This window comes from Callithrix jacchus, chromosome 9 (genome assembly GCF_049354715.1).
Source record: "Callithrix jacchus isolate 240 chromosome 9, calJac240_pri, whole genome shotgun sequence".
Taxonomy (NCBI): domain Eukaryota; kingdom Metazoa; phylum Chordata; class Mammalia; order Primates; family Cebidae; genus Callithrix; species Callithrix jacchus.
The window spans coordinates 75,218,216-75,231,173 of NC_133510.1; the positions used below are offsets into that span (position 1 = coordinate 75,218,216).

At 32.5% G+C, this 12,958-nt stretch overlaps 1 protein-coding gene across 1 annotated transcript in view; it reads left to right on the forward strand.

Moving 5' to 3' along the window:
- The window catches only part of TRHDE (thyrotropin releasing hormone degrading enzyme), a 422,303-nt gene that overhangs the window by 283,348 nt on the left and 125,997 nt on the right, over nt 1-12,958 (forward strand). The window contains exon 7 of the mRNA XM_035257033.3: nt 704-769. Coding sequence (XP_035112924.1) covers nt 704-769 — 66 coding nt within the window. The remainder of the gene's footprint in view (nt 1-703; nt 770-12,958) is intronic.

Here is a 12,958-nt window from a genome sequence, read left to right on the forward strand (position 1 = left end):
TCAGAATAGGCCTAAAACGATTGTATTTCAGCCTATCATTTGTTGAGATGAGAATAAAATACTGACTTGGGGAGCAATTTTGGTGGTGGTTGAAATTTTTTGAAACACTTCTTTAATGGTGATTCATAGAGTATGAGTATTACACTATATTCAAGTCCCAGAATTCTAGCAAATTATTCTAGTAACAAAACATGGAAATCGATTGTTTTGTTGCTGAACTGAACAGCAGTCCAGTCTCTGGCTTAATGATTCTGTATGTGATTCTTATGATTTTCTTGTAAAAAGAGACATCTTGCAAGAAATGAATTAAAAAGAAATGCAGTTGTACATTTATACATGGGTATCCTTCCCTGAGCAAATTATGAGATTTTAAGTACAAGAACCATGTTTTATTAGATTTGTCATATATAGTGCTCAATAAAATGTTGATTACTCCTGAATTACAACTTATCATTTCCCTGAGATATTTTTTCTAGAGGACTTCCATTTTGTAGTTGTAGGTTTTACATAAAACTTTAAAATTCACAAGACAAAAACATGAAATTGTTATCTCTCAGTTGGAGGTTGTTTTCATAATACTTCTGTTTCTTAATTACTTTAGAAAATAGAATAGCATGAATGAAGTAGACTAGGTTTGATTAAAACAACTTTACAATCATGATACTATGTTGAAATTCTTTTTTAAAATTATTCTTTCCTATAGGGTGCTGCTTTAATAAGAATGCTGGCTAATTTTATGGGCCATTCAGTTTTCCAGAGGGGTCTGCAAGTAAGTAAAATGCTTTTTATTTTCTTTTACATTTTTCCTTGTCAATATATTTGTTTTAAGGACATTTCACAGCTTGGGAAATGGCTAAACAAATTGCTGAACTTGATGGAAAACTTTAATATGTGTAAGGTAATCAGTGTCTTTCTATATGACAAATGAAAGTTCTAGATAGGATACTCACTGTATTAACTGACAAAACTTAAACTGTTGAACAATTTAGAATCTGTTTGATATGTATTTTTAAGTTGAAGTAATTTAAAAATATGCCAGGTTCCAAATATTCTATAAAAGATGTTCAGAAAGACTGCCTTCTTTTTCTTCCATTTAAGATTCGAATAAGGTGAGAACAAATTATGTTAGCATTATTTGAATCATGCATTTGAGAAATCTTAAGGCTATTTTTCAAATATGTACCTTTTATGTTTTTGTTATTTTGCTGTTGATATGCCTAGATTGTTATTTGTTACAACGGTTTTTAATTTTTTATTTTAATTAAACAATGATTTTCTTTTAAAAGAAGGAAGAAAAAGAAATAGTTATACTGCATTTAGAATATAAAGTATAAATCTAAGAATGGGTTCTTAGAAAAGGGAAGATTATTAAACTTCTTAAAGCAGACACAAATATATATAAAAAACTTTTATTCCATTCAATCTGCTGGAGTAAATCATGTTCCTAGTAGCTGTGATTGATGAATTATTTATGATGCATTCTGCTACTTAGAAGTGTCCTTTAAAGTAAATTGATGTTCACCTGAAATACAATTATGCTAAGACAGAGAGAGCAATCAATCTTATCTGTTCTTAGTAAGCTTTTCATTTTGAAATTTAAATAAACTACATCTGGGTCCAGGTCATATTTTAGTAGTATAATTCTATCTGTACCCCCAAATAAACTGAAAGATAAAATACAAGGTAAGTGTTAACTATGTTTTGACAAACTCTCTATACTTAACACAACAAAAACTATACATATAAATGTTTTGAAGATAATTTCCCTCAGAAAATATTTTTACAGATTTGTTCCAGCAGGTTTTGAAATTTACTTTCATCAGCTCTTTCCATTAGGGACACCTTCAGAATAGGTGAATCCATCAAATCTATTTGCGGTATGTTAAAGGATCTATTCTGATCACATAGTTGCGAAAATCTTTTTTTTCTCAAGGAGTGCCTTTCATGAATATCAACTATCTGGAGGAATGTCCTTTCTTATCCCAATTCCTTTGTTTTTCCCCGTTGAAGTTGTAGCATGACTGTTTCAGAAAATATCTCACTGTTCATAAGGGTAACACAAATTGAATTTGATTTCTTCATAGCAAGTTGTTGTGAAATCATTTTCTGTTTAAAATTCTTATTGTTTTTCTTCATCTATGTTATGGATTTGCTCAGCAGATTGAATAACTACAGTTAAATTATTTGGAAAGGATTATCATTTTGCAACATTTTTCTTCATCCTGTCATACTTTCTATGGTGTGCAAAATGTATCAATTTTTAATACATTTTTTTCCACTGACCCAGTGTGCTCAGTTTTATATGAAACAGTTAGAATACACCTTCTGACTCACATCATATTAAACTTTCATTCCAAGCTTGCATTAATGTGTGCCTTTATGCTCTGATACTCGATTTGGTTAATTTTCAACTGAGGGACTATGTTTGTCAACATTGCATTTCATTTGCCTGATGACATTTCATTGATCAGATAGATCTGTATCCTTCAGTACTTTGCTTGCAGCTTTATTTATACTCATCACTCAAACTGATTTAGTGTATCATCAGCAGTTTGGATTAGTTTACAGTAGATCCCTACATCTAGGTGATAAATTATCATCTCTTGTGCATTAAGATGTATGGGATACATTTTGGAGATGACCTCCTGAACAGACACTTCATGTCATGGTGCTGAGTGGTCACAGAGTTGATATTAATATGCTTCCCATACAGAAGGCCTTGGGGAGTCTTGGTTTACAAGTTGTAGAAAGAGCTAATCTGGGCTGTTAGCACTTGCTTATGCTGAAAAATCTATGAATTGTTTTTATATTAACCATGGCTATTTCCATGTTGACAAATGGAAGTTTATTATTTGCAATTTCAAATTGTGGATAGTGTGTTTCTCCTATATATTTTTAGTCTTCATTTTTTTCTTTTCTCCTTTCTTTTCTTTGTGTCTCTTACTCTCTTTTTTTTCTTTCTTCTGTTTTTTTCTGGGCTCAGACCTTAATCTTCATGTTTCACATAGGAATGATGTCTTAATGGTGTTTCTTCTTGATTTATTATCTACCTAAAATTTGTGTTCTCTTGCAATTTTATGTATCCTTATGACCCATCTTAAGGTCTTTTGGGAACGAGGCAAACTTTAAAAAAATACATACATGAATATATGTGTGTATATATGTATATATAATATAGAAAGGTAGGAGGTTTCCAGATTAGTTCATATTTATATTTAACTTATAAAGTATCAGTGTAGATTCAACTACAGTTTCAATTTTTTGTAATATTTTCTATGGAAATATATTTTAAATTTCAATTTAAATGTATTTTTTCAGCAGGAAGAGACTCTAGAGACTGTGAGAAAAAATTTGTTTCTAACAGTCATATAACCCATTGGATCAGCTATGAGAAAGTTTAGGAGAACAATTTCTTACTGCATAATCATGGCTTTTCTTGGTATTGATACATTTTGGTCTAATTCCTCTTATTTCTTGAATTTCATGTGGTGCTTAAACAATAAGCCTTAAATTAAAAAAATAAGTCTTGCACAGCTGCTCTCTTCTAATGAACTATCTCAAACTTTGAAAAATCAAGAGAAAGTATATACATACAAAAAATAATTCTTGATATCACCAACAAATTTGCTTCCATTTTAATGTTTGAAGTGAAAGTGGAACTGTGTTGAGCTTGAACATTTCTGTGGCTAGATTATGTATTACCAATGAATAATGTATATTTTTTAAATGAAGAAAAGTTTACATTTTTGCAAATTCTACATGTCTACTTTCTATGTAATTAATTTCTGAAAATGATAGTAGGCATATTTTGAGAAACTCGAGTCAATAGAATAAGTAAGGAGAAATAATTCATTTCTGCCTCCAATTAATAGTGATCTTTAATCACTAGACCTCTCTTGACCTCTGAATTTATAGTTATGAAATGTAAGAGTTTGACTAAATACTATAAGATTCCTTTTCTCTTTTATATTCTTTAAATCTAGGATTTATTCAATGCAGTTTTCTAGTTACACGATTTGGATTTGACGTATTTAATTTGGGCCAGCCATTTTAATTTGGTGGAAACATTTGTAAACTAGATATATATATAAGAGTGAGTGACTCCTTTTTCTTGAATCTTTAATCATTTAATTATTTAGACTATATAATATGACTACCTATATATAGAACTATAACTATAGTCAAACCAGAGCAGCATTTTTCTATCAGAGAGTTTTTGCTGGTAATAGTTTTATTTTGCTAGTATCAGGAAACTACTTCTATTTCTTTGGCTTTGATTTACTTGCTCACTTTTTTTTTCTGGCACTTACTTTCATAATTGTCTCTGGATACTTTACATTTTTGTAATTAAGCTACAGTGATTTTTAGATGTCATATGCTAAGAACTCTTGAAATTTCTTGATAATTTTCATTGTAAATGCCATCTTCTAAGGTTGGAATTTCTACTTGAACTCTTGAACTCTGCTGAAACCAATTCTACTTATTGGTTTGGCATTTAGGTATATTGGAGTTGGTTTGGAGAAGAGCCAGCATCGTCCTTGATGAGTGATGTTACACGGAACTCAAACAAGGAGAACTTACTTTTTCAGAGACATGAAAAGCTACTAAGGAGTCTCAGTGAAATTTAGACCTCCAAGGCCTGCATTCTGATTCTGCATCCTATACTTTCCTCAATACCCCAACTCTCACATAAAAGATCTAATAAATCCATTAAATTTATTTGAGTTATAATTTTGCCACTCAGAATTTTAAATCATAGTTTATTTGTTGGATATATTGATTCTAAGGTTGTAAGAGATACATGACTCTTAGCATAGTCATAAATCTCTGGTTCCCTGCCAAACCTTCAGCAGGTAATTTAAAGCACCAATATTATTGTTTGCTTTTTGTAGTCTCTCCAGTCCAGTCAGAAATAGCCTATCCTCACAAAGACTTTGTAATTCTTTATTCTGCCATAATTTTCTATTGAAAGAGTCATTTGTTTTCCCAAAGCTTATTCTTCAGTTTAGGAGATTATTGATGATCATTTAAGAAACTGTTTTGACCCTGAAAATGATTAATTATCGTGATCCTATCACTCATTACCAATGATATTAGCTTCTTTAAATCTAATCAAGGCAGGCAAACAATTGTAGATAACCATCTTTGAGGGTCTGCAATCACTTCTGGTATGTAATTCTGTAATATACTGAAACTCTTAGTAATATTTCAAGCAGAAAGGGAAATAACATTGGATATAGTAATTTTCTAAAACTGTTGGCAGGGTTATGCAAGTAGAGATCAGGAAAGCCACTGCCAGCCTTCTGGAAATATAGAAATTTGAGTTTCATAGGGAAGTAATACACATATTCTCAGCTGCCTAGAGTACCACTGAAAGCCACTGGCTCTAGTTTACCCCTGCCTTCTGCCAAAACCCACATGCCTGCTCTCTACTATCTGAGCAATGACAGCTCCTCCTTCTTTACTACCACCCATATCTTTTATGTCTGCTTTTCATTTTTCAGAACATAAAATTGAGCCTAACTAGCAAAGAATTCTTGGAAATGTAGCATTCAAGCCTCTAACCCATACAGTGCACAAGAAGGTGGTTGGTAGGGGAAGTGATGGTGAATGGCTAACAGTCTGACACAGTTAACCTGTAAATGTCTTTGTTCTATTGAATAAATTTTATTTGCATTATTTTTATGGGTTGTTTTATTACCATATGAATATTTAAAAAGTATTAACTTCTTTATTCATCTCTTCCTTAATATTGTATTAAGACAATATGATACAACTCTATCTAGGACAGAGAATGTTCTCAACTGATTTCAGTAATTTTACCAGGATATATAATGGAAGATATAGGGAAATAAAATCAACAACTACCATACTTTACTAACTTCATAACTTCAGTCCAGTTGTTTATGGTCTGTAATATCCAGTTTTTTCTTTGCATGAGTTGATTTGATTGTATCAGGATGAATCAGTACCAGTAATATATAAGATTTATACATTTCTCAAGTGATGACTCATAAAATAAGGAGCTGGAAAAAAGATGGGAGTTTACTACTGTGAATATTTGTTTTGCTTTTGATTAACTTTAGAATTTCAGACTTTGGTTTGCATAATCACTACCGTAGGATCCTCATTCCTACCTCCCCAGGCGGGCCAGTCCTCCTGGGATAAGTTAAAGTACAGAGAGAAGAATCCTAGCAGCAGTTTGCTTAAATTGCTTTTGATTTAAGACCACCTCTACATAGGACATCTGGAAAGCATGATTATGTGTTTCTCCTAGCCCAGGATTTTCTCCTAGCAATAATTCCAGTGAGTAATGATGAGTAAGAAAAACCTGCATAATACATGACCTATTGTAACTTAAGTGAAGTCAGTGAGAAATGCAATAGGCAGGTCAGCAGTAACCAGAAACTGTCTCTTGCACAGAAGCTCAAGTTACACTTTTAGATATAATATCATTCTTACATTTAGCACCTCATTTTTGTTTGTGGTATATACAGCTCCAAATTCCTTCCTAGGTCATCTCTAAGGACAAGCTAGAACTATCATTCATGGGTTTCATGCCTATTTAATATTTACACTCTTGGAATCTGGTTTTCTCATTAAAATGTTGCAAGTATAAGTAGAGTCCTTACTAGTGTAATACTGGGGTGGAATATATGCAAAGTAACCCCATTTCTATTCTCTCTTCCTCTTGGACAGACTTTAATACTCAGTGTTGTTGAATTTCCCTTTCTGTGTGGTAACTGGAATATAAATATACTGCAATTTTGCCTTTTTTTTTTCTATCTCTATAGAAGTTCTTGGTGATTTCACATATCTCCCTGAAATATTCCATTCTACTATAAATAAATATTTTATCTGAATTCCTTCTCTAATAAAAATTGCTCACCTTACATCATCTTTTGGTAGTTATCTTTTACTTACAGGGTTCTTAGTGTTTACATGCATATACATTACTTTTCATCCATGTAGTTAAAATATTCATTTGGTAAATAAATTAGAATCTACTTCTTTTACCTTATTTTTATAATTTAAGTCCAATAGCTCAAATCCTGATTCTACATAAGTGGAATAAGTCTCATTTTTAAATAAGTAATTTAAGTAATGATTCTTTTAGATATATATCTTTACATGACTTGGATTTCTCTTATTTCATGTTTATGTTTTAATCTCCTTAATTACATTTTTCTATTTTTCTGGAAATAAAAATTAAAGCTGTAATTTTAAAATCCTCAGATAACATTGATTGGTTCAGTAGCTATTAAAAAAACAATTACTACCTGCTATGGCCTTTTCTTTTAAACAAAACAATATTGTTTTAATGATTTGAGCCTAGTAGCAGCATTCTTCATGTTGTTATGAGTCAACACCAGGGTACTGAATTTATAAAGAAAGATAATTATTAAGCTTGATATAAACCAAAAGCCTGAAATCCCTATCAGAAAGTGAGTCACCTTCCTGTTCAACCAGTGAAGGTAATTCAGCATCATCTAAAATATGGTTGAATAAAGAAAGATTTCTCTTGATTAGTATTTAACTGCTTTTTTCCATAAGGTAACCTACAGCAAGATGTTTGGCTCCAATTATCAGGGTGGAAATTGCTTATGCAAATCAATGTAAGGCAATGAGGTGTGGATAAAAAGCAAAAAGGAAATATCTATTATTGGTTTGTGCTCATAAAATTCTGATAGCCTGAAGGTAATGACAGTCAAAAAGCCATAGGGATTATTAGTAGCAACAACATACTCAATAACCTGTGTTTCAATGAGGTGTTATATGTTAACATGTGTATGCAGAATTTTTATTTGAGAATTGCAGGCTTATATTTGTGAGATAGAGTTTTCTCCCTTACATGTAGGTTTTCAGAGAAGTAAAACGTCAGGAAATAATAGAGGAACAGAGACAGTGTGTCAAAGTTAATTTTCTTTCTGCAGAGATAATATTGTGTTTTTATCCAGATGGCAGCTATTTCATACTCAATCTAAAATGAATGACCATAGACAGCTTTTGCTTAAATGTCTCCTAGTTTTGCTTAAAATGCTATGCAGTTTTAGATATGCTATGAGTTAAAAGGTTAACAACTTGATAATAATTTGATGTGTTCACTCAATATTATATGATAACAATATTATCATTACTAATTTTTAATTATTGGATTTGACTTAATATGCATTTAGTTTATTAAAGACCTAACTGTAAAGGAAAATTAGTGAGCATGTTATAAATAAATAAATATTTAAGTTCAAGAAAAGATTTGATGGATTTCAGAATTAAGAATTCCATCTTTAATACAAACAAATATTTGTAAAAAGTAAATATTCTGTATTCAAATTTCTGGATCAGAGAGAAATAACTATTATTCATCAGTTTCAATTGTTTAAATATACAGTCACTGATTAAATCTTTATTAATTTGCTTGTGATTTAAAGGTTGTTAACTGACCAATAAGGCTGTGTAACATTAACTAAAAAGCCCTCATTTTTAGAGCCATATATCTCCATTTAGTCATCCTTCAGGCATTTGTCCAGCTCAACAGGAAGCCTTATAAATTTATATTTATTGGTTATCTTTTATCTGTTAGTTAAGGGCTCAAGATGTATTACATATTAGCTAATTGAGTTGATACTATAAAATGATATTTTGGTTATTTAAATGTATCTTTGAAATTATTACACACATTTAGTTGATGTATGGATGTATTTGTATTTTAGTATGTGTGTAAATACATACCGATCTTTGTAGACATTGCCATTTGGTGGTTTGGTTGCAAGTTCAGTAGTACAATAAACTTGCCTTACAGGCATTTTTCTGTAAACTACTTAGTTCCTGCATCAGCAGTTTTCTTTCTTTTCCATTTTAAGTTTATTTTTCTTTTTATTTGATGTTCTCTTTTTGAAAAGTGCATGTAATAACCTAGAACTATATATTTGAAATGTTACAAAAAATTCCTCCTAAGTTAAAAATACTTTCTCCTCATTTACTAATATTTTTGTAATTGCTTGACATGATTCTGACACATAGCTTAGTTTAAAATAGTAATGTGACATAGATATAACATAATATATTTTGCTTTGTCCATGTTTGTGAGCATTTACATTGCTTTCCAATTTTTGTTAAATAACACTCTAATAATCTTTACATTGTGATTTTTCCCTTATATTTTCAAATATCTCTTTAGATATAGTTTTAGAAGCATAGTATCATTTTTTCTCCAAAATATTAAACCAGTATATAATGCTAGAAGTTTGAAAGTTCTCTCTTTATACTACACTAAGTAAACAGCATTCTTATAAATTTCCAAAATAAATGTCTTACTAATTTAGTAAGTAAAAAATTTATTCCATTGTTATTTCAGTGTATATATTTTATCATAAATGAGGGTATGACATGTTTTAATACATTCTCTACTTGCATTTCACTCTTTTAATTTACTCTTTTATAAGATTTATCCGTGTCTCTTATGCATTAAAAATTGAGGTCTTACTCTCTTTTTAGTAACTTTATATAGTTATAAAATAAAAGTAATGAACTATAACATATTTACTGCAAACTCTTTTTTCCTATATTTAATATGTCAAATTTACTGTTATAAAACAACATGTTATAAATTAGTGGCTTAGGAGTGCCGCAAAGGCTTAAGTTACATATTTTGAACCTGGTTTACAAAAGATTCACATGCATCCAAAATTCCGTTCTGGTCTGCCTCTGTATTTTTGTTTATGGAAGACAGAGCTTCATGTTAGCATGGCATACAAAGAAGTGGCGTCGTCCGCTTGTTATACTGAACCTGATATCCTTTTGCAATCAGTCTCCTGTATTCACTTTCTCTTCTGCTCAAGGTCTCGCCCTGTGATTATTTTACAGATCATTTTCTTTTCCATTTAAGAACAATAACACATATAAGTGTTAAAAAAAATCACTCCTTAATGTTTTGTGCTAATAAACAAAAATTATAATTTATCTTCCTGTACCAGCTTTGCTTCGTTTTATGTATACAGTTCATGTTCCTCACCCATTAGATGTGCCCAGTCATTCATTTATTCCACATGTATTTATTATGCACTTATTCTATGCCAGACATCATGACAAATACCAAGTACTCAGGGCAAGCTGTACACAGCAGATATGGCTTCTGTTCTCATGAATCATATAGCAGGATAAAGGGGACACATAATAGATAGGAAAAAAAGTAATAAGTATATTTTTACTCAATGTGAAAAATGCTAGGAAGCAAAAAATAGGATTCTGTGAGAAAGCATAGTGAGAAGGTGGTTGAAACAATTCTAGATTGGGTGTTTAGGGAATCCTTTCTTGAGAAGATGGTAGGTATGCCGAGATCTGAAGGAATAAAGATGGGGATCAAGGAGATTCCAAGAAGCGGGAAGATTCCAGCAAAGGGCTAAAACAAGACTGAGCATGTTCAAGGAAAATAAAGAAACTGGTGGGTGAGTAGAGTTAGTAAGAACAAGAGGTAGGAGAGGTGAGCAACAGCCAGTCATGCAATGCCCAATAGTCTGTGCTAAGATTAATATTATTCAAGTGCTGTATTAAACAGTTTTAAAGTGGATATGCCATGGCTCTATTTATGTATAGAATAGTTTTCTGGCTAATTTTAATAATACACTGGATTTGAGGCAGTCAGCATACCAAGAAAGGGATTGGGCAAAAAAGTAAAGAGAATATTTTAATACTCAGGTGAGAGATTATTGAGGCTTAAATGGTTCATAGAAATAGAGACATAGATGGATCCCAAAAGTTTTTTAATGGTAGAATTCAATGTGCCTAGGGATAAATTGGTTGAAAAGTGTGGTATGAGAGGGGAAGAAGAGAATGTTGTCAAGAATGATTCTGAGTTTTCTGGGATGAGGACCTGGAACCATGCCTTGAATGACTATAACAACTTGAGATTGAGAGAAGAGGAGCCTGGGGAGGTGATTGAGATGGAACAGCTGGAGAGGCAGGCAGAACACCAAGGGCATCATGTCACAGATGCCAAGAGAAGAGTTTGTTTCAAGAACAAGAAAGTGGGCAACAAGGTTAAATGCAGTAACAAGGTGGAGAAGGATAAAGACTGTAAACTGTTTCTTTTGGTAGACTGTAAATTCACTGGTTTCAGTGAAGTACGTTAAAGAGTGAATGGGAATGTGGAAGTGGAAACAGAGTATGCAGAATAAACCTAGACACAGTTTTTCAGGAAGGAGATAAGAAAAACATGGTCAGTGGTTAGAGGGGGATAAAGGCTAAGGAAAATTTTTGTTGTATTTTTAAAGTTGAGAGGGAGCTGTACTGGTTTGAAGCTGGCAGGAAGATTCAAGGGATGACTGATAATGTTGGAGAAGTGAGAAACAACTCCAGAACCTTGTTCCTTGAGAAGGTGAAGGCACTTGTCTTTAATAGGTTACTTATTTCCAGTCAATTTGGAATGCTGGCAATAGGGAAGTGAGAGAAATCCTTCTGATGACTTACATTTTTTCAGTGTTTTTTGAGAGAAAGTCAGTAGCTGAATGAAAGTGAGGTGAGAGTGGGAAGTGGAGAAATTTGAAGATAGAGAATTAAAAGAGTAGAAAGGTACTTTCTGACAGTTTTGAGTTCCTATTTGAATTTGGTGATTATGAATTTATCATAAGCTCAGCTTTTCAATTGTATGATTTTCTCTTGTGATATTCAGCTGGATGAGTACAGGTTTGGAGAAGACAAATACTTGAATTCCTCCATGATTGGGATTTTTGCCAAGCTACTATAATTGAAGTACAGTACAACAAAAAAAGATCAGGCTGTTTCCCAGGAAGTAGTTAAGATGATTTGTGAAATATAAGCTGGATACTCAGGAAAGAGAAGGCAGGTAGAATCTGACAGACAAATAAGCTGCCATTAATAATAATAACAGTAAACAATATATTAGCAAAGTATAATATTATGGTTTTAACACTAAATGAAAGAAATCCTCCAGGCTTCTGAGCTTATGAGAAACATAACATGCCCTTACTGAATTCCCCTTATGTCATGTTCATTAATATGAAAATATGATAGATAACTTTTTCTGTTCAGAGCATATGCTAAAGAGCCCTGTGGTCTCATCCACACTAATTTGCAGTCTGATTGGTTTTTCTGAAATGCATTGATTAGTGAATGGGAAAGAAGTAGAAAATTGCATGCTTCTTGAGTTTGATACACATCTTTTCTGAACCTTTCTGGTCACCTGAAGATTAGTGTCTTTATTGCATTAGTGCCAACTTGGGTAAGTCTCTTTTCTGCTGAGTCGAATTAGTGTGCTCATTCCATGAACCACCCATCAGAGGTTTGGTCATCTCAGCAGAGCTCTGTGAAAGACAGGGTGCTAGACCCCACAACTTGAACTGTCCAAAACCCATTACTTTACCAGATTTGGAAAGAGGTCTTCTAAACAGCTTTTCTCAAGCCTAAAAGAAGCTTTGCTCTCAATTTTTCTTTTCTTTTTCTACCACTCTATTGCACCCCACACCCCACCCAGGCACTTTCGTCCTTCAGGTTAGTCCATACAATTGTATTTTTCTTTTCCTTTTTCTTTGTTTTCTTTTCTTTTCTTTCTTCTTTTTTTTGATAAGAGTTTTGTTCTTGTCACCCAGACTGAAGTGCAATGGCACAATCTCAGCTCACTGCAACCTCTGCCTTCCTGGTTCACGCCATCCTCTTGCCTTGCCTCCTGAGTAGCTGGGATTACAGGCAGCTGCTACCTTGCCATCTATTTTTGTATTTTTAATAGAGCTGAGGTTTCACCAAGTTGGCCAGGCTGGTCTCAAATTCCTGACTTCAGGTGATCTGCCCCACTCAGCCTCCTAAAGTGCTGCGATTACAGGTGTGAGCCACCAGGCCTGGCCAATTCCATACACTTTTCTTATGGTGTCTCTAGAATACTTTAGCTTCTCTTAAAAGAAACACTGAAAAAGACTTTTAACACCTGTTTTTTTTTCCCTCATGT